The following is a 26217-nucleotide window of genomic DNA, read 5'->3' on the forward strand; positions in this document are numbered from 1 at the left end:
TTAAAGACTCAGTTTTGACAACTCATGTTCTGGGCACAGTCTCAGTGTTCAACAGCTACATGTGGCTATTCATTATCATCTTAGACAATGTACACATAGAATATTTTGATTACTACAGAAAGCCTTGTTGGAGAGCATGATTTTAAAGTGATGAGAGGTGAAGTTTTCAGAGGTTTACAGGTGAGATTAAAGATGTTTCCTAATCCACTGAATAAAAAGGCTAGTCTGAAACACAGTGGTTCCTTGTGATTCAAACAGGATCTGAGTCTCACATATCAGTTAAAACAAATCTTAGTGCCTAAATAATAATGAACTTCTCCTTGCTATCTTTTTGTTCTCCACTACTTCTAGGACTCCAAGCCTGTCCATCACTGAAGCCCACATACTTGGATTGCCATTTCCCTAAATGGAACTCCTTCCTGTCTTAATGGAAAATTAGTTACTCCCTATCCTTTCTCTTCTTGTCCCAAATTTCACCCCTGATATTATCTTGTGAGGTTGAAGTTCTGCTTGAATTGTGGCAGGTTGTTATTAACTTTATCTTTAAAAAAATTTATGTCACCTCCAAGAATTTCCTTGTTAATGATGGTGTGCCATTTTTAAAACATGTGTCCCTTCTAAATAGTTCCCTGGCCCATTTGCTGTCAACTAGGCATGACTATGACCTTATGTGAGGAAGAACCAGAGGTCAAGGCTGAGCTTCACTGGACCCTACCCAAAGGCAATACTAAAGTGGTGCAGTGGAGAAAGAATTATGAACGTGATGTCATCCAGAGAACTGAAGAGTTGGAGGATGCTAGGTGAGTAGTGCAGGATTATCCTTCACTTGGGGCTGATCACACATAGGAGTCTGAGAATAATGACTGTGTCTTCAAGATCTCATGGTGTATTTAGCAAATCTTTGCAGCATGCATGAGCAAGCCCAAGACCAGAGCAAAATCATCACTAGTGGCAAGAAGCACATACTCTAGGAGGCTAAAAAGTATTGTTAAAATGGAAGAGACTATAAAGAAGTCCAGGAGAAGAAAGAAGCCCCTTTATAGGGGTACAAGTGAAATCTTTATTGAAGATATATCTTCAAACTATGGTCTGAAAACTGGGATATCACTTAAAATACTACATTTTATTTGGAACACCTGAATAATTGAGTATGTGTGTATATAAATATACATATTCATTCATCATAGTTGTGTCTCTGGTGTATAACTTATAGACTAACAAGTGCAGCTCTGTGAAAATGGACAGAGATATTTAGAAACATATTAGCATCTATCAGCCTGCTTTATGGGACAGAGTTTGCTTTGAAAAGAAGTCATCCCCAGGCTACACCTAAGGTTAGAATATCAATTTCATAGCCAATTCCATGAAGAGGTTTTAAAAGTTTCTCTCAGGAGCTATAGAAATTTGGAGACTAGCTAAATGAAGACCCAGTACCAGGGTACAGTACTGAAAATATTTGCTTAGTGGTTGAGAGACTGTATATTTGAGAGAAAGCATCAAACTAACCTCAGCTTATAATCATTAAGGGTTTACTGAAAAGGATGTGTCCCTGGCCTGGTAACTTGGCAGAAATCCAGTGCAGATCAATACATTTCTTTTTAACTTCAACCAGAAATGATGTTTTTTTGCGGTCTTCACCTAAATCGTTGAGCCTCATTACTGTGTAGTTGTGGAACAACTGCTGTGTTCTGTCCCAGAAGGAGTACCAAGTGATCCATCTCTGTATCTGCAGTAACTTAAAAAGGGTTTTGAAATGACAGATACTAAAAATACCTGTGGTAGGTGTTTTACAAAAACTCTGGACCCCAGAAAAATGGGGCTTTGAACTGTAATGCTTCCTTACATCAAATCTGTCATTTGCTTCTAAAGTAAGTGTTTTTTCTTCTAATAATTGAAGATTTCAAGTTGAAGTTCCTGTCATCCTGTTTAATGGTTTCTTTAATGTGTGATGGTTAATCTGGATTGTCAATTTGATTGGATTATGAGTTTCTAGGATTAATACTTCGGGATGTGTCCACAAAAGACACATCCATAGATAATTAGCATGTGGGGCAGCAAACTGAGAAGAGACCCCCATCTAATCTGAATATGAGCATCACAGTCCAATAGATTTGAGTCTCAGTTGGAACAAAAAGCCCAAGCAGGAGGAATCTGAGGCAGATGTAAGCTCTATTCTTAGTGGGTGTGTTGATTGTTGCTGCCGTTATCTGAGAGTATTGGACTCCAGCTCCTTCTCTCTTTTGGTCTGGACTCTGAACATTGATTCTCCAAGGAGTTCCTGGGCCTTTAGTCTTGGACTTGGGCTGCATCATTGGCCCTTTTATCTGAGGCTACAGCTTCTTGGACTGAGCAATTATTGGTTCCTCTGGTTCTTTGGTGTGCAGCCAGAGGTATGTGGGATAATCCAGCTTCTGGTGATGAAGCCAATCTAATAAATTCCCCTTTTTATAATCATACATATAAATATTCTCTTGGTTCTGTTCCTCTAGAGAAAACTTACTAATCTACACATATAGTATACAATGGCAAAGGGAAGACATTCCCATTCCAAAACAGAGTAAATGGGAGCATAAAAAGGGAGGGGGGCCAAACCAAGACAAAAAATTAGGCAGGGCAAATATTAAGTTCATTAACTCCATGTTCAGCATTGAAGGCATGTGGTAGGGAGATGTGGGCCCAAAAGGGCTTGGGCAGCCCTACTCCTATGGCCTTGTTGGTTGCAACCCACATGGCCTCTCTCCTGACCTGACTCTGTCCACAGACTGCAGATATTTTTGGCAGGTGGTCCACAGTCCTCATATTTCTTACTTCTTCAAGTCTCCATTGCAGTGTTGGTTTCATTGTCACAACTTCATGCATCACCCTCTCGGGTTACCCACAGGAATTCTGACTCTGCTACTCTTTGCCTAAAATACCATGCCTTCCTTTGAAATCTCAGTGGAATCCTTCATGAGCTCTTAACTTCAGCATCCTGCATTCCTGCAGAAACAGCACCACATGGAAGATGCCAAGATCTGCTACCAGCTTAAGTAGTAGCTGGGCCTTTTTGAACCCTGGCTGCAGTAGCCTCTTAGTGCCTGAGCAGCTAAGTGTGCCCCCTCAAAATCTCATATATTAGGCAATGTGGCAATGTTCAGAGGTGAAAAGATTGGGTTATGAGAGTTTTAACCTCCTCAATGGAATAATCCATTTGAAGGATTAATGATTTGAATGGATTACTGGTTTGTAATGATAAGCAGGTGGGTGTGGCTGACAGGGGCCATGTCCTTGGACTATATCTTGTCCTTGGTTCCTCCTGCATTCTATGACTTTCTGCTTCCTGAATGTCATGAGCTGAGCAACCTTTTTCTGCCACACCCTCCTCCATTATGTTCTGTCTCACCTCAGGCCCAGAACAATGCACTCAGCCAGACATGGATTGGACTTCTGAAACTGTGAACCTAAAATAAACTTTTCTCCCATGTAAGTTTTTCTTTTTCTTATAGTCACAGCAATTAATAGTTGCCAAACTAGGTGGGTAGAAAAGAAGGAAAGAATATAGACTGCTTTATGACCACATGACTTTGTTTGAACTAGTTTTGTAGGATGTGACAACTAAAGGAAAAGAATAGGCAACATGGTAATATTTGAAGATCCTTTTGATTTAACAATTATTTGAATGCCAAATATATCCCTAAATATATCTAAATCCCCTAGAGGTAGGCAACTACAAATATATTTAGGATCCTATGTTTTTCAGTTTGGAAATTTGAAGATCTGCCTGATTTGCTTTCAGGATGGGGTTCACATGAGTTAGATTAGCAGAATCAAGCTCACCTAAGCCCAATTACTATTTTGCCTTTTAAAAAAAAAATTGGAGTTCAATATTCTTCAAGAATAAGAATTTGGTTTCTTACTCTCACATTTATTTACCTATGCTAAGCAACTAAGTAGGTGCTCATGGTTAGCAAGTTAAACAGCTAAATAGGTAGCTTTTATTAAATATAATATAAAATTATCAGTAATATAAGGGTGACCTGTTTTTTTTTTTTTTTATTTGCCCTGGAATTCCCCAGTTTTACCATTGAAAATCTCATGTCCTGAGTCCCTCAGCATTGTGGATCACCCAAAGTACACTCCTGTTTTCTGGGTACTAATCAAGTATTTCTAAAGTAGTCACAATGAATGTAATTATTTTATAAGACTCCTGTTTTAGGTTGGATAAAGTATCAGGATATCCTCTTAGGAAGAATAAACAGAAAGTGAAGTGACATGGTCAGAAATCCAGTGAGCAAAGAGTTGTTGCTTGAGCACAGAGCCTTCTTGAATGCTGAGCAGAGACTGGTTTTGTAGGATTCCACCCAAAAAAGATGGGGGGGGGGGGTGAGCTTTATTACCACACTGCTCTATTGAGCTCTGTGATGTTTAATTTTGGTTCTTAACTTGGTAGGAATGAGCGATGACTAGAACACTGGTAAAGCACACAAACACTTTGGGTTTGTTTCTGTGCGTGGTTTCCAGAACCTTGTTGGTCAGAGAAATGAGAAAGACCCACACCGAATGTGTGGTCCAATGTTGGTCCAGTGGACTGGGGGACTAGATGGAACAAAACACAGAAGGAAAGGGCAGCTCCCACTATATGCTAGAAACTTCTTCAGTTGAAGTGTTGTTTTGTTTGCTTGCTAGCTGTTGTTTGCTGCCATCATCTCTGGATATCAGATGATAGATTCTTCAACCTTTGTACATGGACTTGCACCAGCCACTCTCCTGGGGCATCCAGGTGTTCAGTGTTAGGCTGGGATTACATCACTGTTCCCTTTTGTTCTGAGATTTCCAGCTTCTTGGGCTGAGCAGCTACTGGCTTCTTCGGCTATCCAGCCTGCAGACAACTACTGTGCAACTGTAAGCCTCTGATTGTGTAAGCCAGTCTAATAAACCCCTCTTATATGTACATTCTACTGTTTTCACTCCTCTGGAGAGCTCTGACTAATGGGACTAGTTGTGTGGTGCATGTTGATTTATGGGGACCTTTTTCAGTTTAATAACAGTGGAGAAGGAAAGCTTTGGCATATACTGTTCCTTTCATCTAAGAAGTGTAATGAGAGAGTAAGAATGGGACAGCCAGCAACCCTGCAGGAGACATAAGCAAGAGAACACATTTCATTCATTAAGAATTATTGAGTGCTGTGTTATGGGGGTGATGGAGGAAGCACTTTAATAAACCACTCTGTCACAGAGGATGCTGGAATGACTAAAGGGTCCCATAAGAGCACTGGGACCTGTTAAGTGGACGTCATGATGGGTGGATCTAGGATGAATAGAAATCTCAGCACAGGAGCTGATACGTAGAAGACATTAAGAGAGAAGAGAAAAATGTGTCACGTTTAGGAGCCAAATGATGAGAGGGTGAGGGAATGAGCAGGAGAGCGTGAGTGTTCCTTGGAAGCAACACAGCCAAGGAGTTCTTTAGAGACTAAGTGTGCCTGAGGATTTTCACATAGCTTACTATTGGTAAGGGGTTCAGAACAATCTTATTTCCCCCATTTCTTACGAAATTGTCAATAAATTATGTATTATTTATTAAAGTTTTAGGGCAAGTAAATATTTATAGGAATTCAAAGAGATTCTGAGTTCCAAGTCTAGGCTTCAAAGAAAGGGGAAATAAAATCCATGCAGTCACAGGAGGCAGAGGACAGTGGCCAGCCGACAACTGGGTTCTTTAGGTAGAAGGAGCTGCTTTTATTTCATTCTATTAAGCCAACCTCTGAGGCCATCCTATTTGGTACCTGAGCCCTGGACAGACTTGATGAGCTCTGTGACAGTTGATGTCTCACATCTCACATGATGTCCTGTGGGCCTGCCCCTCTCAGGAAGAAGCTGGCAATTAGCTTACAGGAGGCTGCTGAAGCCATGCAGGTGGCCAACGCCAAGAATGCCTCTGTGGAAAGGGCCTGGCACCAACTGCATCTTGAGCTGGGGGATGCCCTGTCTGAGCTTGGGAAGGTCTGCTCTGTAGCAGCTGCACTGGACCAGAAGCAGCAGCAGTCTGAGGAGGCCCTTGCTGACTGGGGGAAGCAGAAGCATGAGGAGTCCCAAGCATTACTGGCTGCCTCTCAGAAGGAGGCCTGAGCTCTCAGCACAGGGTCCTCGAGCTCAAGCACACTTATGAAGAGAGCAGTGAGGACCAGGAGACACGGAGGAGGGAGAACAAGAACCTGCAAGGTCCTCTCAGCTGGGCTTCCAACCCAAGCAAGAGCCAGGAGCCAGGAGCTTGGGAAGAGCCTTGGCTACAGAGCAAGGCTGTCTTCTGTGGGTGGAGGGCCTTGGCCTATCCATGTTCCCATTCATGTTCTAATTTTTTAAGGTTTAGGGCTTCATTGTGGCAATTTTTTTCTATACATCTTATTTGCATGAAATTAATTGTAAAAGTAAAACTAGTTTTATGCCTTTAGCTCCAGATCTACTCAGTAAGGAAACCACTCTGAAGAACTTCTTGATATCCATAGCCTTACATAGATTTTCCATGTATATATTCATATGTCTCTTTCAACCAGATTAAAAATTGTTCCATACCTTTTATTCAGTATATTTTATAATTTAACAAATATTTGTATAGCCCATGCTATATTCTAGGTACTGTTTTTCATACAGCTATTCATTGTTTAAGTCTCATAAGAGCCTTGATGTTAGTTTCATGCGTGAAATGGATATTATATTGAGTCACATAAGTAAGGTTAAATGGTTTGGGTGGCTTCACAGTGGATAAGTAGCAGATCTTTGACTTGAGCAGCTGGGCTCCAGGGTGGACACAGCTATGCTCCCTTCCATGTACCTTGTAGTTCATTACATGCCTACGAATGGAAAGCTGCCACATGCTTTAAAAAGCTAGATAGTGTTTCATAATAGGGTTGACCAACATGTATTTAACCTATTTACTTTAGGTCTAAGTTTTCATAATTATAAATAATTCTATATTATATATTGTATACACATAAATATTTCAGCAGAAGGGATTCATAGAAATGAAATAGCCGAGTTAAAGAAATGAATTTAAAAATTGTAACATGCAGCCAATTTACCCCACCACCAATCAATCGCATGATAACCCCAAGGTGCCCTGAAGGCAAGTTTGTTACTACTGCTTTCTGTCTTGACTTCCACAGTCCATGATCACTGACTGGGCTTTGAGGGGTGCTCAAATACTGGATAGAAAACTTCAGCTACATCCAAACCTGGAGGGTTTGTTGTAACACAGATGGCTGGGCACAACCCCAAAGTTTGATTCAATAGGTTTGAAATGGGGCCTGTGAATTTGCATATCTAATAAATTCCTAGGTGAGGCCTATACCAGCTGATCTGAGGACCACATGTGGTCTAGAGTGAGCCTTGGAGTTTGGGCTTTTCTGAAAAGCTCTTCAAGTGATTCTAAGGTGCAGTCAGAATTGAGAAAAGCTGCTCTGAGTTTTCTCTGAGGAACCGTTCTTTGGATAGGACATATGTGAAAAGGGAGTATAATTTACATGAAAATTCTCATCTAATGCATTGTTCTGTACTTCTTAAAACTTTTGTCATATCTTACTCGGGCACACCTATACTCCCAACTGCTCAGGAGGCTGAAGCAGAAGGATCACAAGTTCAAGGACAACCTGAACAACGTAGTGAGATTCCGTCTCCAAATAAAATTTTAAAAAGGTAAGCGTATATCCCAGTAATAGAACACTCTGCTGGCATACACAAGGATCTGTATTCAGTCCTCAGTACAGGGGGAAAAAATTACACATTTCACCAGTTCCAGATCTCAGAACTAGAACAGGTAAACTCCTGGGCTCTCTCTACTCCTCAGTGTGAGGTAATTTCCAGAGATACAAGACCTACACTATACTAGGCCGGTATAAGGTGGCAGAGGTTTTGTGACTTCTGGAAGCCTCTGTCACAGGCTGTGTTCATACTAAGATAGCCAAAACTTTCAAGTGCTTGAGTTGAAGTCACTGTCTTTCCTGAGCCCCTTGTGTTCATCTAGCCTATCTGAGGCCATGCGTTGGCTGCTGGCAGACAGTGACCACCTGATGCTTTAAGGTCTTGTTCTAGTGTTAAGTGGTGGCTTACACTGTGTTGACAGCTAAGCACTTCCACTGGAAGTGTAGGGATTCCAGGTCTGTGTCTGGGTGTACTTCCAGGTAGACTCTGAAATGGCTCTAACAAGCAGAACCACCCTGCAGAGTGCACAGGCTGTCCAATGTCCCTGACTCTAAGAAGCACCATCCTTCCCATTTGCTGACAGTTTCCTGGCAGATGGCAAAAGAATATGTAGACAAAGGGATGCCTTTTTCTAATTGTAACACAGATCCCCTGTGAATTAATGGTGGCTCTACTATCAAGTTTCCAAAGGATTACATGAACATGGTCCCAGCAGGCCTCTAGGAGTATTCGGATGTGCTTGTTATCATGGGTCTGAGGCTGAGCCCTCTCACTCACACTGCTATTCTTCCCTCTCTCCAGAACAGATTTCTAGCCTGACAAACCAGGATAGAAAAGGGACCCAGACTTTAACTGAAATGGAAAAGGTCAAGAAACCGATTGGACAAGAAAAGATTGAAGCCCAAGTGACACTAGAAGAAAGGGAGGTATGATCTTGGGAAAAAGGAGGTTTTTCCCACCAAGCAAAAGAGAAAATCTGCAACCATATCCTGACACTGGCTTAACTGATTACTACATGCTGGGCACCATGCCAAATGCTTGATATGCATCATTTTAGGTAATCACCCCCTAAAAACTATTTTTCCCATTTACAAAGGAAGAAAATGAGGCCCAGAGATCAGGATGAACACTAGTGAATACAAATCTCCTGATTCTAATGACTAGAGCAACTGTGGCTATCTTGTTCCCCCGTTTATCCCCAGTGCCTATACTCTTAGAATGCAGCCTAAGGACAAGTGCCTGGGCACCACCCAGGAGCTTGTGGGAAATTCAGAATCTCAGACCTCTCCCCAGCTCCAGTGAATCAGAATCTGCATTTTAACTAGATCCCTTGATGTTTCCTATGCAGGCTAACATTGGGGGAAGCACTGGCCTGGAACCCTGCTGGCCTATAGGAAGAGCTCAACAAGTACTCATCCAAAGTTGAAAGAATATATACCCTCCTAGCTGCACACCTTTTAAATAGAGTCCATCAAAGACACTTTCCCTCAAAAAAAAAAAAAAAAAACAACTTTAGTTTTTCCAATGAAATTACCAGAGATGTTCTCAGATATGTGCTTCTACAGTTTTTCAGGAATGTTTTCAGTGTTATGGACTCAAAGTTCAGCAAAAGTCTCTGGCTTTATCCCTGAGTGTGTGAGAGAGATTGAAAGGGAGATCTTTTTCCAAAAATGATGCTGAACTAAAAAGGGAGTTGTGCTGTGACAGTTATGAGGTGTTATAAAAGCCCTAAAGGGCCTTTTTCCTCCCAGCTGAATTTCATCAGTTTGACTCAACCTTCTGAATAGACACAAGGACACTATTATTCAGCCCCTAATAGCACATGCCTGTAATCCTAGTGAGATTCTGACTCTAAATACCTCAGTGGTAGAGCAATTGCCTAGCTTTCTCAAAGCCCCTGGGTTAAATCCCCAGTACAGGGTGTGTGGGGGGGAAATATATATATCCATATATTTCCATATACATATGGAGATATATATGTGTGTGTGTATGTATATATCTACCTGTCTACTCACCTACTCACCGGTAGAGAGAATGATTTTTTGAAAGTGTAACAGCCAGTCAGTTTGGGGAAGGGAACTTTTGGAAAATATAGTAATATAAATTTAGACCTAAAGAACTGCACTGGACAAGCATTGTCTGTTAAACCTCATCACTGCAATTCTGTAAGAAAGCTGTGATGCAGAAGAAGGTAAGTCCACATTACCCTTTATGAAGAGTTTACAAGCGCACAGCTCTTGCTTTTTTATGCACAAATGTTGCCTGAGATCATCCTCATTTTATATAGAATCCCTTCAGGTGGCAGTGTGGTGTCTGATAGCAAGTCTGGTTCTTGTACAGTTGAGGCATTTAGTTTCATCTAGTTGTTATCTTTGGCCCTCTGCATCCTGCCTGGGGGCTTTCTGAAGCTACCATCCTAACTAAAAAAAGTAAATTTTATGGTATAAATTTAAACATTATAACAAGACAATGAGAAATACATTGAAAGAGGTGATTTTAGTCCTATGTAACATACAAGCATCTTTGTATATTGAATCAACCAGGACTCACATCAAAGGTGATGGCTTAAGACCACAGCGCTCATACCATTTAGTACCACTAGATGGCAATGCGTGCTATTAGACTTTTCTCCAGTTGTATCTTCAGCCACATCATAAATACTTCATCCATTTGGACATATACTCTTGGCTTTGGGTTATTTCTTTTCCTGGTTGAGCATTTGTGAAAAACATTATTATTTCTTCTTTTAATTCCATAAAACTCAAATTATCACAGGTCACCTTCTCTACAAAGATTCATTTCTCAGGGTATTCTAGAGGGTTAGAAGTGAAAGTTTCCTCCTGAAGAAACTATACCACTCCCTCAGAAGAAATTGCCATCCAACCATTTTGATTTCTTTTCTATTGAAGGTAGTGTTCAAAGACTATCAAAGGAGGCCTTATTAAAATTTCTAGTCAATTTTACTTTTTACTTTTGATGGTATGTGTTAATCACTCCTCAGAGCAGATTATAAAACATTATCGGAAGTTTCCACTGCCCTCAGAACTGTCCAGAGTTAACTGACCAACAGAGCATCATGCTTATGCCCTTATATAACATTAGCATGCTCCATGTGTGTGTTGCTTCTTCTTCCTTTATAGACATTTTATCTGTGAAACAAACTTTTAAATATTTCTTCAAACTTACACTGTTAGCATTGAATCTCCTTTAAAACATCCCTGGAAACAATTCCCTGACCTAGGCAACAATCAAAGGCTCAGGGGATCTCCCCATGTGTCACAAGAATCCATTTGTAGTAATAGTACTCATTTAGGTAACAATGGCTCAAACTTAATGCTATGTGCCTAGTGCATTCTAAATTCTTTTATTTGTTCTTTATATGACAATATTTGGGCACTATTCCATTTCTTGTTCTCTGAACACATTCAGCTTCCAACCTTCTGAGATGTTGGAATTAAAAGATATAAGGTGGTAGTTTTGTCCCAACTTTGATACATTTATTGATTCACCCTGAAGATGGAATATGTTAGAAAAAGTCAAGAGTAATAAATGTAAGCATATAAATATGTTACAGACAAGATTGAAAATTTCTATTTTTAAAAATTCCTTAGAATTCTTGTTCTTGAGCTAAGCTGAAAGACCTTAGAATGTCAAAGCTGTTAGTGAAACGACAAAGCAATCATTCATTTTTCATGTCACCCAGTTCTCAGGTACCTGATTTAAACCTAGATCTCTCTCAATAAGTGTTGTCCAAAATAATACTTCATTTAATTTTTTTAAACTTATTCCAGGGAGCTCTGGAAAATAATCTGGAAAGCAAGATTCTTCATTTCCAGTTAGAACTCATGGAAGCTAAAGCAGAATTTGAAAGTTTTAGAGAAAGAGGAAGAAATAGAAAGTTTTAAGTAACTAAGATTATTTTGGAAAAGACAATAGTTATGTATTTCAGGATACTTGAATGAATAGGACTCACTGTGTTTGGCTGCTTTTCTGACCTCTTTTGGGATGTTACCAAAGAAACTAACACTGTAAGGGAATCTTCCATTAAATGCACTGCTATTAACACAAGGGGATACCTTCATATAATTGTTTTAAATTTAATCAGCTTCTGCTCTCAGATGTGACTCAGGATAACACATTCTTAAAAAGTGATGTATAAGGACCATGTGTACTATCTGGGTCCCCTGTGTCAAGTCTCTTCCTTCAGCATTCAAGAAACAGACTGAAAATGCTGAACTATGGAGGAAAGAACTAAAAAGTCAGGTGCTGTATGTTAAGTAACATCAGAGCAGAGTGAGGTTTTCCCATACCCCTGCCTGTACACTTAGCCATTTGTTTGGTGAGGGCAGAGCCCATAGCTAAGAGCCTTATTGAATCTCTGTTGAAGCAGCTGAGTCTTAATAGGAAACTCAATTGGATGGGACTCAGGCACTTCTGAATCTTTCCATAACTTCCGTATAACAAGCTGATGACTGTTGACATCCTATTTCTTAGCTTCTTGGGAAAGTTAGGGAATAAAGAATAACCCACATGTTACAGAAGGTGGTAAGGAAGATCAGCAACCTGGTGATGGCAAAGCATTTCACACTCTACAGATCAAAGGCACAATTATAAACATGGAATTAATGATGATTATATTATCTATCTGAACTGTTCCTTAAGTCAAAGCTGTATGTCAGCAAAGAAAATCATTAGTCAGAGGTTCACCTGGAAATTTATTTTCAATGTGTTTGATTAAAAAAAAATTAATCCTGTTAACATGTTCAATTGACCACAGTCTGTTTTCTGCCCAAACTCCTATGGGGTCCCTATTTAATGAGAATGTCAGGTCAAATTTGGCCCTCTCTGAGCTTTGAGTTATCTTTGCTATCACTCACTGGCATTTTCCTTCAGAGAACTGACTACAGTGAGAAATTCTGGTCTACTTAAGAGGCTCTGAGTCACTGTCTAAAAGAATTTTTTTTGATGAAGGCAAAATCTTTGGGCCTTGATGTTTGTCCTACTTCCTTCCACGAGGAACAAAAATGAATGTCTCCTTTGTGTACTTAAGAAAAAAAAATGTGACTACAGGTAACGTCAAATTCTGTGCCTATAAATAAACCCAGTTAGGAAAGAATGAATCCTCAGAGAGTCTGTGTCTCATCAGGCACATCTGAATGCCAGAGAGCAGTTCACCAATTGTAATAATCTTAGTGCTTTGGAAGCTAGAGATCCACACAGCTAAGGTTAAGAAAAGAAAGAACCAAAGACAGTATTAGTGGTGAAGGTCCTGGAAAAAGAAGGGGCTGGCTGGAGGCGTTGGAGATGAGCTCTACCTAGTTTTAGTTAATGATTCATAGTAGCCATAATAAGTACATCTGGCATCCAGAAAGGAAAGATGAGCATATTTTCCAAAATATCCTGTATACAATTCCATAGCATATCTGCTCTGTGAGTGCAGATTCTATCAAAATGCCTTGGTCGAATCTGACTTCAGGACTAGGAGGAATCTGAGTAGACTGCCAGGGCTAATGCACAAGCATCAACTTCCAGGTAATCCAAAGTAAGCTGGAAATTATAGAGCTCAAAGAAAAACCTTCCTGAGAGAAGAAGAGGTTCAAGGTCCTACATCCACATAAACCATCAGCCTCCAGCTGAGCAATCTATTAAGGCATGACCCAGGGAGTTGAAGGGACCAGGAAAGCAGAGGAGAGACCCACAGGAAAAGACCAGACCCTGGCAGTGCAGCTGACTATGAGGCCCTCAGCTCCTTGGCTGCTGAACTTGTTCTTAGTCTGGTGAGGACTAATCCTGAGTGAGCATCCCAGAGACCTGCTGGTGGTGTGTGTGTGATATAGTTCACTAATTTGCAAATATTGGAGCTCTATGTTGGCAGGATATCGGGCCTACTATTCTAGTTACGGCTTCTTAAACTTTTATGGATGATACAACTATTTCATGTTTTATTTCTACAAATGTTACTATTGGCATAGCTAGAGAGGGGGAGGTGACAGTGCAGTCACTGATGGAAGAACTTGGAGCTTTGGTGACTGACTTTGATCCTCTCCCTCCTACACACAGGGGAGGAGGCCAGCTTAAAGGCAAACTGGTGTCCATCATTGCTGTGGAGTCAACCCCGACCACCATGACTGGCCTGCGAACAAGGTAGTCACTTTCATCCTGTCCCAGTGTTTCCCTGAAATGCTCAAATGGGTGAGAGTCATTCCACTGGCCTAGAATCCTGACACTTGGTCCATATACTACTCTCCACCCAGGGAGGTGCTTTGGGGAAGGAGGCACTGAAATTTTATATTCTACCAAAATACATCTGTTTTGGTTTGATTACCTGTGGAAGGGATGGGCAAACATTTTCTGTAAAGGGTTAGATACTAAATATTTTTAACTCTGTGAGACACATGTTCTCTGTGGCAACCACCCAGCTTTGAGGTTGTAGTTTAAAAGCAGTCCGTCGAATGGGCACCATGGGATTTGGCTCACAGCCCATGGTTCTCCCACCCTGGTCTCAATCTTAGTTTAAGTATCTAGTGATGCTCCATCATTTTTTCCTTTCTCTGAACTCAATTATATCAAACTTTGCCACATGGTCTCAATTTATATGCACCATTTGATTTAATTTTTAATTGTCTGACTGAGTCTGTCAGGAGAATGTTTAAATTTCTTCCCATTTCTAAGAAAATATTTTTCATATCTTCAGAAAGTAGGGTCTCATTCTAATATGGTTAGCAAAAATACTTCATAGATCATTTAAAGGGGAATCACATGTCTTTGGATTATTGAGAATCTCATATTTCTGTGATACGGATAAGCAACAGTGTGAGAAGATAAAAGAACTAGTAAACTGCCTTTAAAATCACTAGCTTTTCAAATTTTAAGTTTTAATGTTGCTTGGATTTTTGTTTTTGTTTTCTTCATTTAGTTTCTTACATTTGAAAAACAAAAAGGAATGTCTTACTATATCATCATAATCTTAAGTGCTTTGTTTTTCTTAAAAAAAAAAAAATGTGCTTGAGAGAGTTCTCATTTTAAAGATTTCTTGACCAGGCATGAAATGTGTTGATTGTTTAGCAGGCATTCTTCAGGGCTGTGCCATTTCCATTCCTCTTAAACCACAGCATTGTTTGCTTTTGCAGACACTCGTGACGTTTCATAGACAACTGTGAGGAAACTTGTATCTGAAACAGTTTGTCGGCTGCAGAATGTGTTTCTATGCAGAGGATCTTGACACCAGGCCAGCAATGCTTTTGTCTTCCTGTGTAGGGACAGTCGGTTGCAGCAAGAATGAAAGCCTCTGCCATGGAAATCAGAGGAATGTCTTAAAGCTTTTAGTGATGTGGAGTATGAGTGTTGCTACATGAGTTTGCAAGAGCTGTCATCACAGAATACAAGGACTGTGTAGATTACAAAATAGATATTGATTTTCTCACAGTTCTGGAGTTACAAATTTGAGAAGAAGGGATTGCCAGGCTTCATGTCTCCCAAGGTCTCTGTCCTTGGCTTGTAGACATATGGCCGCTTCTTTCTTGGACTGTCCCCACATGGTCTTTCCTCTGTTTGTACACAGTCCTGGTGTCTCCTCCTCTTCTTATAGGGACACTAGTGCTGTAAGATTAGGGACCCACCCTAACAGCCTTGTTTCATCTCAGTTACCTCTTTAAAACTCCTGTCTCCAAATACAGTCTCATTCTGAGATACTGGGGTTTAGGCTTCAATATATGAATTTAGGAGATAAACATTTCACCCCATAAGAGTTCCTTTTAACTTATGGAGACCTATAGGATTCTTCACTGGGAGAGGCATGAAAGCCCAGCAGTCAAGGACAGGCATGAAAGTTTGACCTAAGTTTGTGAGAGCCAGAGTGATGGGTTGGCAAAGGAGTGGTCCTAACCCTGGGCTCTGGAGCCGTAAGGACTTGTTTCTCACAGATTTCCATAACTCCTATGAGACAACCCCACCAACATAAGGAGAAAGGTGGTCATGAAAAGTAGGGCCCCAACCTGTGACCAAATGGCAAACTCTGATCATTGTCCTGCTCCCCTGCAGGCTGTGTGCCTCCCTGATCAGCCTCCGAGTTCAGCTCACAGGCTCCATGACAACTCATTATGGAGTTTCATTCTGACCCCAGATGAATGCATTTCTGATGTTTGTTCTGAAAGACTTCCTCATGAGGAAGAATGAAAGAAAGAAGGGCTCCTCCCTTCTTTCTTTTATCTTCCCCATCCAGCACTAGATCCCTGTTTCACAGTGTGAGCTTAACAGGGCACATGTTAGTGATAGCAGTTAAATTGTTCTAATGAATAACCACAAAATTTTGGTAGCTTAAAACAAAAATTTGGGTTTTTCCCAAGTCAGAGTCTAATATAGGTCAGAATTGAAAATAAGCCATATAACTTGCTTCCACTAGGCACCAACTCCTAAAGATTTCACTTCCAATAGTGTCACAGATTGGTGACAAGTTTTTAACATATGGGCCTTTCGGGGATACTTTAATGACAGCATGAGTCTAAAGTGTTTTCATTTTTTAAAGAGCAGGTGAGGGGATAGGTTGGTGAATCTATGTCTATCATAACAGATTAAATAAGATTTCCAGACCAATCCCAGCCCACCCCCAAGTGAAGCACAAGAATCTTTTATTCCTGTGGGGTATTCCTAGTCTTCTCTGAGATCACCTTAAGAATTATTCAGGGCAAATATCTGGATTTTAATTCCAGAAGTCAGATTTCTTCTCAATTGTGATGTTATAGATATGGAAGAGAGAGTTCAGGACTCGCAGAAGTAAAAATGTGCATGGCCAAGACTTGGAATGGTGCACTTCACTGTGGCCCCAGTCCACTAGCTAGAATTAGATCACATGATCCCCAACCATCTGCAAGAGTGTTGGGAAATGAAAATTGCCTAGGGTGTCCTCCTTTTATCATGGTTTTCCTGTACACACAGCAGTTGTCTGAGCTTCTGTCACTTTATAAATATGGTTTCAGCATAATATTTTGCTTCTTTTGAAGGAATATTAAAACAATTTAATATCACATAGTAATTCGTTTTCTCAAACTCCTAGAGAAAGAGAACTATGCTATCATAGGATAGTTAGTGGCTACAGGCCATTAGGATAGTATTCTGGGTCTCAGAACTTACTCCAAACTTGGTAGCTCTTTTTTGCCCAGTTCTGACATTTTTCACCATTAAAAGTAACGGGAGAGTTGCCATATGGGCTGAATCCAGCAAGGTCATGGGGCAGGGCTGTCCAAGTCCCATGGGGTCACATGAGGCACCCCAGATGCCATACTTAGAGCTATAGGATTTAATGTTTTGCTGCTACTTTTCAGCCTTACTTTAATTCCTCCTAATTTTGTCCCTAGTCTTCCCTTTAAAATAGAGGAGTTCACCTGTGTCATTGCATCTCAGAAGTACATAATTATTTTCATCTTTATGGGGGCTCATAGTACAGGTTTCCTAAGTCTCAGAGGAGACTTTGGACTCAGACTTTGGAGCAATGCTGGAACTTGTAAGACTGTGGGGACCCATGGGGATGCACTAAATGGATTTTGTGTAATGAAATGGATATGAGACTCTGGGAAACTGAGATGGAATGCCATGGTTTGAAATTATTCCACAAAGGCCAATATTCAAGGCCTGGCCACCAGTCTGTAGTGCTCTTGGAAAAGGGTGGGGCCTTTAGGAAGTGAGGCCCAGTGGAGGAAAGGTGGGACCTTAGAGGCATGCCCTTAAAGGGGATAAGGGGACCCAGACCCTTACTCTCTTTTGTCTTTGCTTCTTGGGGGTCATAGGTGAGCAGATTCTCTGCTGCATGTGCCCATCATGATGTACTATGCCACCACAGGTCCAAAGCAACAGGGTCAAGTGACTGTAGATGGAAACCTACTAACTTGTGTGTCAAGATAAACCTTTCCTTCTAATAAGCTGATCTGTCTTAGGCATGTGTTACAGCAATGGAAAGCAGAATAACAAAACTAATTTTGTTAATTGCCTGGAATTTTTCTTGAGTTTTATTTTTTTTTTCAATTTTTTTAAGCTGTTGTGAACATAGCAGGCAACTTTTCTTAATTTGGGTGTGTGATATTTTTCCCCAGAATGTCATTCTAAAATTAGGCAGAAACAGCAGTATGCTATTGAATCCCTTCAGTCTAGTCTGAATTCTGAAGCCAAGAGCAGACTTGAGGCTACCAGGCTGAAGAAGAAGATGGAAGGGGACCTGATGGAAATGGAATGCCAGCTTCACTGTGCCAACTGGCAGGTGTCTGAGGCAACCAAATACCTGACACAGCTTCAGAGTCAATGAAGGTAATATAGGGTGAAGGTGAAATGCAAACTAAGCAACAGATTGTCCTGAGAAATAAAGCTTAGGACAACAAATTTCATCCTGTAAGAGAACAAGAGTATGCTTAAATTAAAAGACGCAGAACTCTGCTCAGAGCCTGTATGCCAAAACTCAGACAGGTCTGTGCTCTAGGCCCTGATTTTCTCTTGCAGGACCTTCAAGAGCAGCTGGATGACAGCACACACCTGAACAATGGTCTGAAGGAACAAGTGGCTATAGCTGAGCAGCACAATTCTCCTCTTCAGTCTGAACTAGAGGAACTAAGGTCCTTGCAAGAACAGACAGATCATGGGCTCAGACTGGCAGGCAAAGAGCTCCTAGAAGCCTCAGAAAGAATCAGTCTTTGCTATACCCATGTGGGGTCCATAAACTCTCCCTATTAGCTGATTCAGTTGGTTGAAGGCAGCAGTTTTTATCCTTGGGTCAGCCTTAAGCCACGCACAGTTGCCTTGTCAAGTCCTGGGAAAGGCATGAGAAGCACAGGGAGAGCCCGTGCAGCAGAGCAGTGGTCACACTGTTCAGTCATCAGCACTGGACGCTGGACATCTAAAATCAAGGTGTCCACAGCTCCCTCTGAAACCTGTAAGATAATCCTTCCTTGCCTCCTCCTGGCTTCTGTGGTTTGCTGGTCACCTCTGGCATCCCTTGGCATGTGGGAGCATCACACCAGTTGCTTGCCTTCATGTGGCATTCCCCAGTGACTGTTCACCTCATCCTCCCTCTGGTCTTTCTCTGTTAAAATCTCCCTTTCTATAAGGACCACAGCTTTATTGTTTAGGACCTACCCTAATAACCTCATTTTTTAGCTTGATTAATTCTTTTGAGGCCCTATTTCCAAACAAGGACACAGGCTGAGAAATTGAAGTTTGGAATTATAGCATATCTTTTTGGGAGAGAGAAAATTTGACTTATAACACTGACCCTTCTACCAAAAAAAAAAAAAAAAAAAAAAAGGACTGTCAAGGGATTCACAGCCAGGATTCTGGGGAGAGAGGAATGAACATTTCCTAATATTTCAGAGGCACTTGCCTGGTTATAAATATCTACTGACAGATATGATAATCTGCTAGTGCTCTGGGTACTTGTGTGAAATTATGTAAGTAAAAAAGCAAAATTCTCAGATCCTTCATCATTATTCCAAAAGCAGGAGAAGCCATGGTGGCTAGGACATTTATATAGTCAACAGGTCAAGAAATAAGTATTTTAAGATACCCCCCCATCCCCTGAAAATTTAGCTCAATGTAGATACAAAATGTCTCCACTGTCTTCAAAGATTGACCTAAGGGAACAGCTTAAGAGCATTGCTATGAGTTTGATGCTGCAGACAGCACATCCTGCAGAAGGCACTCCCTGGCCATCCTGGACTCCTTAGGTAGGGGCAGAGTCTTCTTCAACTGAATCAAGAAGTAAGCCGAGAATATAGAAAAGTCAGGGAGAGGCATGCAGGAGAGGGAATTTAGGATTTTCAGGGAAATTCACATACTAGAGCACAGGTTCATTAGGACAGATGAGTAGAAATGATGCCAAGACACAGGCAGGGCCATGTCACCAGGGAACTTGAGTCTGAAACTGCTGGAGTTTGAATTTTATCTGCACATAATGAGGATCCACTGAAGAATTTTGAGTAGCTGAGGGTGAAATTATCGGGTTTACATTGATCAGATATACATTTTAGAAAGTTTACTCTGGTGTTTGTTATGAAGTATAGATTAAAGAAAATAGGGACAGAACATTCATGTTCTGGGGAGTTTAGAAACATCTGTGGGGTCCTTTTAGTTGCCATGGTGACTGGAAAGTACCACATACATTTAGTGGCAGGGTCCAGAGATACTAAAACTCCTTCAAGGTGCTGGATAATCCCATATCAGAAAGAATTGCCCTTTATTGTGCCTGCAGTGAGTATATTAAAATAATGTGTCAACTGTAATTGTTTCTGCTGAAAGGTGTTGGTAGTAGTTTGTACCTACAGTTTGACTTTTGTATTCATGTGGGTGATACAGTCCCTTTGGGTACCATGGGGTATAGAACAAATAGGCCATAAGTTATGCATAATTCCCAGCAGAATAACTCACCTGAACATTTTCTTAAGAAAGTTTGTAACCAAAATGAGTTGAATTTTTTTTTGAAGTTTATAACATCAATTTTTAATAATTTATGATAAAATACTTCCTGATCCTTGAAATTATAGTGAAAAAATTAAATGGTTACTTTTAGAAAAAACTTTATTAATTTTTTTATATATGACAGAGAATGTATTACAACTCATGTTAAACATATAGAGCACGATTTTTCATATCTCTGGTTGTATACAAAGTATATTTACACCAATTTGTGTTGAGTGAATTCTTATAATTCTTATAAAAAGTAAATCATCCATTGTCTACATTACTTAATAACTATTGGTGATAAATCACTTGCCATGCATGTTTAAACTGACACTGTACTATATGGGTCCCAGTGTGATGAAAAACTACCATGACATGAAGAAGACATCAACCAAAGGGTGGTGGGGGGTGGTGAGGACAAAGGAGGGGAGGATTTGGGGAAAACTTAAAATAAGTCTCTGGAGACTGAGTGTACAAGGCAGATTTTTCTGAAACTTAGGTGGTGAGAGTCACTAACAGAAAAGTGCCAGTTCTCAGATGCTGCACACCTACTTGACAAGTTCTCAAGTGCTCCTCCTGGTCCCGAGCACTATCCCTTAATATTATCCTGCTTAGAACAAACGTGAGCTGAATCTTATCTTTGTTGATAGCATATGCCCTCTTTGCAAACCTGAGCTGTGAATGACCCTCCTGCACAATACTCCCTAACCTCTTTCCTACTAAAACAGAACCAGTCAGAGATATTCTGCTTGTAAAGGTTTTAAACATCTCCCTGGTTGATTTTAAATTATTCAGTGTGCAAACAAATCAGTGTTCATGTGTGTACCTTCCTTTACAAAGAGTTCCTGTGGAGTTATGTACAGTGAGTATCCAGAAAACCCTCCAGGAAAATATACTTACTGGTTCCCTGCCATGCTCATGGCCATGGAAATCATGGATGCATAGGGCCTGGTTGTCCTCAGGACAGAGGGGCAGTCTTGATGATACTTCCTGTCATGCACCTATGTGGCTGGAATGTCTATTTGCAGGCCTTAACCCTGCCACTGAGAGAGGCTCTAGCTAGAGGAAAGTGAAAGGATGAAATGAAAGGAGAACCGAAAAATCGAAAGCCTGTGCCTTTTATACACACTCTCTGTACTAAGGTTTCACACCCTCTGAAAAGCTGTGCCTCAAACACAGAACAGATGCAGCAAGGGGAGATTTGGCCTCCAGTGTCACAATTTGGGCAGGAAAGAATTAGGGCAGCACCAGGTGCAGAGCACAAAGCTTCCTCCCTTTAATGGGTGTTCCTAAGGGCTGGGGACTGAGACTTTTGTGAACTACTTTTTCCTCCTCCTCCTCCTCCTCCTCCTTCTCACTGTAGAGTGGAACAGGGAAGCAGGTGGATAAAGAATAATTTCTTCTTCTGTGATGAAATGGCATGCCGGGGATCATGATTTTTATTCTCCAAGACCCTGATCCCCAGATACTTTTAGGTGACCATGATTTCACTCTTAGATGTTTTTCTTTATCACAGTGAAAAGCAAAAGGCAGGAAAACATTCCTCAACAAGTTGACAGCCAAACCCATGTTATTAGAGATCCATTTCTCCTTTCTGATGGAGGCTACCATCTCTAGTCTTGAACCTCTACATTGATGAAATCCCTTCCATTCAAGTGTGCCCTGGATGGCAAATCACCTGGGGCTGGAGGTCTTGCTTAGCTGTGTGTGGATGACTATGATAAAATTTGCTCCTGGTCTGAGCTGCCTCCCACTGTGTGTCCTGAACAGACCAGCTTGCATTTGTCTTGGGGTTTCAGCTTGCCAACAGGAATGCTGCTTTTCCTCAGAACACAAGCCTCCTCAGCCAGAAGAAGAATATGGAGGCTGATGTTGCTCAGATTTCAGAAAGAAGGAGAAGAGATGATACAGATGTGTCAAAAGGCAGAAGAGAAGACCAGGAAGGCAGCCATGGAGGTGGGCCTATTACCTGTCTGCTCAGTCCTGTGATCCAGAGTTCACTGGAGCAGGAGCCCAGATACAGGAGCCCATGTACAGTCAAAAAGATTCCATTGATTCCCTGCCGCATCAGGAGGAGGTTAGGTGACCCCTCTGCCTCCCTGTGCTCAATTTGAACAGCTAGTCCAATTACCTCCTCCCTTCCTACCTACCCTGGCACTAAAAAGGAGCAGTTGAATTATCTTAAGCAGAAACTTGTGATAGCAAGAGCCTTTTTAAAAAAAATTTAGTCATTTTCTGCTTGTGAATCAATATATCTATTTCTAGAAACCATTCTTCCTGTGGTTCCCTGCAAATAACTATTTTTTTCTGGGGCCTATAATCGTTTTATGATGAGGATCTGAAAACAGTGCTTAAGTCACTGATGTTTTTACACTACACACCCCTGCTTAGGTAGAAAAGTCAGACTTGCAAAGAGAGCTACAGGGCTGGTATGCCCTCTTTATAATGCAAATTTAAATTTGTTGTTGGTGGTGCTTCTCCTAAATGCCACTTAATCTGCCAGCCTCAATGTACCCTTATGAGAACTGGATAAAGGCCATCTTCAGGGCACCCCCTCAGGGCTGATGTAAAATTCTCTCAAAGGACATGGGAAGTGGAAGTACCACTGAGTAAAAGATATTAGAGGACTAAGGGTAGAGGGTCAAGATTTTATGTAAGAGGACCTAGCTCCTGGGTCTCAGAGCTTGCTAAGTGGTGCTTGGGCTTTATTTTAGTTTCTACTCATCCTTCAGTGTCAAGGGCTTTGTCTCAGCTCATCAAATGTGCAACAACAACATGTAGTTACCCTGATTCTGCTATGTGAATGGAGGTTAATTCCTTACTTAAAACTGTGAGAACTGGACCTTCAATTAGATTTTATATTAGTCATTTTTAAATTGAAAAGAGATTTAAAAAAATGTTATTTACAATGTGGAGAACTAAATAAAACTTTGGTTGTAAAATTCAGCCATTAGGCCATTGTGGAGCCCAGCCTTCTGGAATGGAGAAGTTTACCTATCACTCATCCATTTTTTATGAAGGAAGGTAATTCTGATTTTAGGTAGAAATGAAGTATGAGAAGCCAGGCACAGTGGTGCATGCCTGTAATCCCAGTGGCTCAGGAGACTGAGATAGGAGGATCACGAGTTCAAAGCCAGCCTCAGCAAAAACGAGGTGCTAGGCAACTCAGTGAGACCTTGTCTCTAAATAAAATACAAAATAGTTCTGGGGATGTGGCTCAGTGGTTGAGTGCCCCTGAGTTCAATCTCTGGTAATCACCCCACCACCACCCCCCTAAAAAGAAAAAAAAAGAAATGAAGCATGTGAAAACTCAAAGATGTTTGATGTCAAGAGAAAAGAATATCTGTGAAAATCCACATACTTAAAAAGGAACAAAAAGTTTTTCTTCCTGCAGTCACACCTTATGAAGATACTGTCTGATTAATCTTTCCTTTATAGGACTTTCCTGATAATGCTGAAAAGTGAGCCCACTACCTCTTCTCCCTCTTCACCCTCCAGTTCTCCAACAGTGTAGCTGTGAGCCCCAACCCTACATAGCAGAGCCCAGCGTTGCCTCTATAACTCTCATTCATTGCCCTCACCCTCTGCAGAGATGTCTCATACTTAAATTCTACAGATGGTTGGTAATCAGATGGAGAAACTTTGGCTAGCAGAGTTGTATTCTTATATTAAATGCACTAAGAGATTCATGACACAATTCTTAATAATCATACTGGGACCCCAAGCCCTTGTATACACATCCACAGCCAAGAGTAAGATTCACAATTAACCTTCCTTGTGCCAGAGTACTGGTGCTGAGAGCATCTGTTACTGCCAAATTCCTGCAGCTTAAACTTGTTTCCGATAGTGAATCACAAAATTAGAGAAGTGAGATTGAAAAATAGTTTGTGTTCTTTGTGACATCAGCTACTTTATTCAATAATAATTGATTTAAATCAATTGCCTCAATTGATCTTTTTTTTTTTCCAGCACAGATGTTGTGTCCTAATGTGATGTGGTACTTCATCTTTGATCTGGTTCCACCACTGCTCATCCCAATCTCTCCCATCACTACTTCTATCTGTTGCCTCACCATTCACAAACTCAAGGTCAGTAGAGGTTGGAGAGCATGGTGGAAAGAGATCATGTACATAGTCAAGGCATTGCATCCAGTTAGACTAAAACTGAAGATTGTTGGCAGAAATGTGAAGATCAATTATCTACTGGTGTAGCTCAGTCCTTTTTTTCCTGGGTAATTCAAGGCCTAATTGTCCTGGAATATTGTATTGTATTGATGTCCCCACCCTCGTCACTTTTTGTTTTAGCATTTGCAGATCTTTTAAAGTATCTTATCTCAACCTTTCCTCTTGGTGCTAGGCGAGAATTCATCTTCTCCCACTCACCACAGCAGCTCTAGTCTCTCCACAGGAGGGTTGTCCACTGTATCCAAACACACCTTAGCAGTTTTACTTCTGTGTCTTTGCTCCTGTTGTTTTCTCTGTGGAAAGTGCCCATTTCCTAACACCTAGGAATCCACGATCCAGAAAGTCTCAGTGCAGATATAGGAATGACTGACAGAAATGAGGTAGTATCTGCCTTCAGGGAGCTTAGAGAAACATAGAATAAAGTATCTTAAAAATAGAACCTGTGAAATTGTTGAATTAATTTTAATGTCTACAGGTCATATGACAAATGCTACAGAGATGGAAAGAATATTCAACTGAAATTTGATAGTTCAAATTCCATTGTACATCCATACAATAGAATACTAATGCATATTTATAGGCCATTCATACAATTGTGTTGATTAAAAGGGAATGAAAAAGAGCTATAAAATCTGTCCTGGAGATCACACTTAACAGTATAATCATGACCAAAGGTGAAGGTGATGTGGAGAGTTAAAACCCTCTTATGCAAGGAGGGGGAGAATATGAACACACACACATACTTATATTTTGAAGAAATGGTGACAGAATAAATTAAAAATCCAATGAAAATGGCTACTTATAGGAAGAGAACAGAGAAAAGAAAGCTATATATTCTGAATTTAACTTATTTGGTTGTTTTAATGGCATAATAATTTAAATCATTTACATACTTCATAATTAAAACACGTTTGTGAAGCAAAAAAAGGCTCAGAAGTCCCCAAAATTTAAACACTATGGAAGCAAATGAAGATAACTCGTTATCAAGCAGACCACATAAAACATGCACAAAAAGAGTTATTCTCAGTGGCTTTTTCTTTTCTTTTCTTTTTTTGTACCAAGGTTTGAATCAGGTATACTTGACCACTGACCCACATCCCCAGCCCCATTTTGGATTTTATTTAGAGACAGGGTCTCACTGAGTTGCTTAGTGCTTTGCTTTTGCTGAGGCTGGCTTTGAACTCGCAATTCTCTTGTCTCAGACTCCCAGTGGCTTTTAAACATAGGTTTTATATATCATTCATATTATGTAAGGGTAAAAGAGCAAATTGAATTTACATTTCACAATAATATATTGCTACTAGCAATAATACAAATAGAATTGTTTATTCAATTACATAGGAACCCAGATTTTTAGTATAAGAAAAAAGCTCATAGGCATAAAACCAAAGAACTTATACAAATTTCCCTAAAATCTACATGAATAATAGTGGAATTATCTCCAATTTAAGATTGCAAGATTTTATTTCCGTTTGGTATTTGTTCAATGTTGTGACCCAGAATCAGTTATAACTGAGCAGCAGTGATTTCCTAAATAATCAGATGATATAAGGAATTCTGGTTAATTTTCTTAAATATATATTAAATATATGTACATATGTTCCTTGTGCATTATATGACTTCAGTTACTTATATTCAAAAACTGATAGTGTCCTGTTCTTTTACTCAATTAAAATCCATTGCCTCAATTGAGCACATATTTTATATAATTGTATATAGATATATGATATCAAAATATCATTGTTTGAATTAATTTTTCACCACTACAACAAAATACCTAAGACTAGGTAATTCATATAGAAATTTCTTTGGCACATGATTCTGAAGGCTGAGAAACCCAAGAGCATGGTGCAGGCACGTGTGTAGGCCTTCTTGCTGCATCATAATGTAGCAAAGGACATCGCGTGGTGAGACAGAT

At 40.4% G+C, this 26217-nt stretch overlaps 1 protein-coding gene across 1 annotated transcript in view; it reads left to right on the plus strand.

Annotated features, from left to right (window-relative positions):
- Myh15 (myosin heavy chain 15) overlaps positions 1–26217 on the plus strand; it is a 161136-nt gene that overhangs the window by 128719 nt on the left and 6200 nt on the right. The window contains 10 exon segments of the mRNA XM_058585464.1: positions 626–670; positions 672–800; positions 5850–6118; positions 6121–6201; positions 8479–8603; positions 11469–11547; positions 17763–17989; positions 18163–18366; positions 21945–21998; positions 22000–22071. Coding sequence (XP_058441447.1) covers positions 626–670; positions 672–800; positions 5850–6118; positions 6121–6201; positions 8479–8603; positions 11469–11547; positions 17763–17989; positions 18163–18366; positions 21945–21998; positions 22000–22071 — 1285 coding nt within the window.

Source organism: Marmota monax, unplaced genomic scaffold, assembly GCF_021218885.2.
Source record: "Marmota monax isolate L192 unplaced genomic scaffold, Marmota_monax_Labrador192_F-V1.1 WCK01_AAM20220418_F8-fsc00156, whole genome shotgun sequence".
Lineage (NCBI taxonomy): Eukaryota > Metazoa > Chordata > Mammalia > Rodentia > Sciuridae > Marmota > Marmota monax.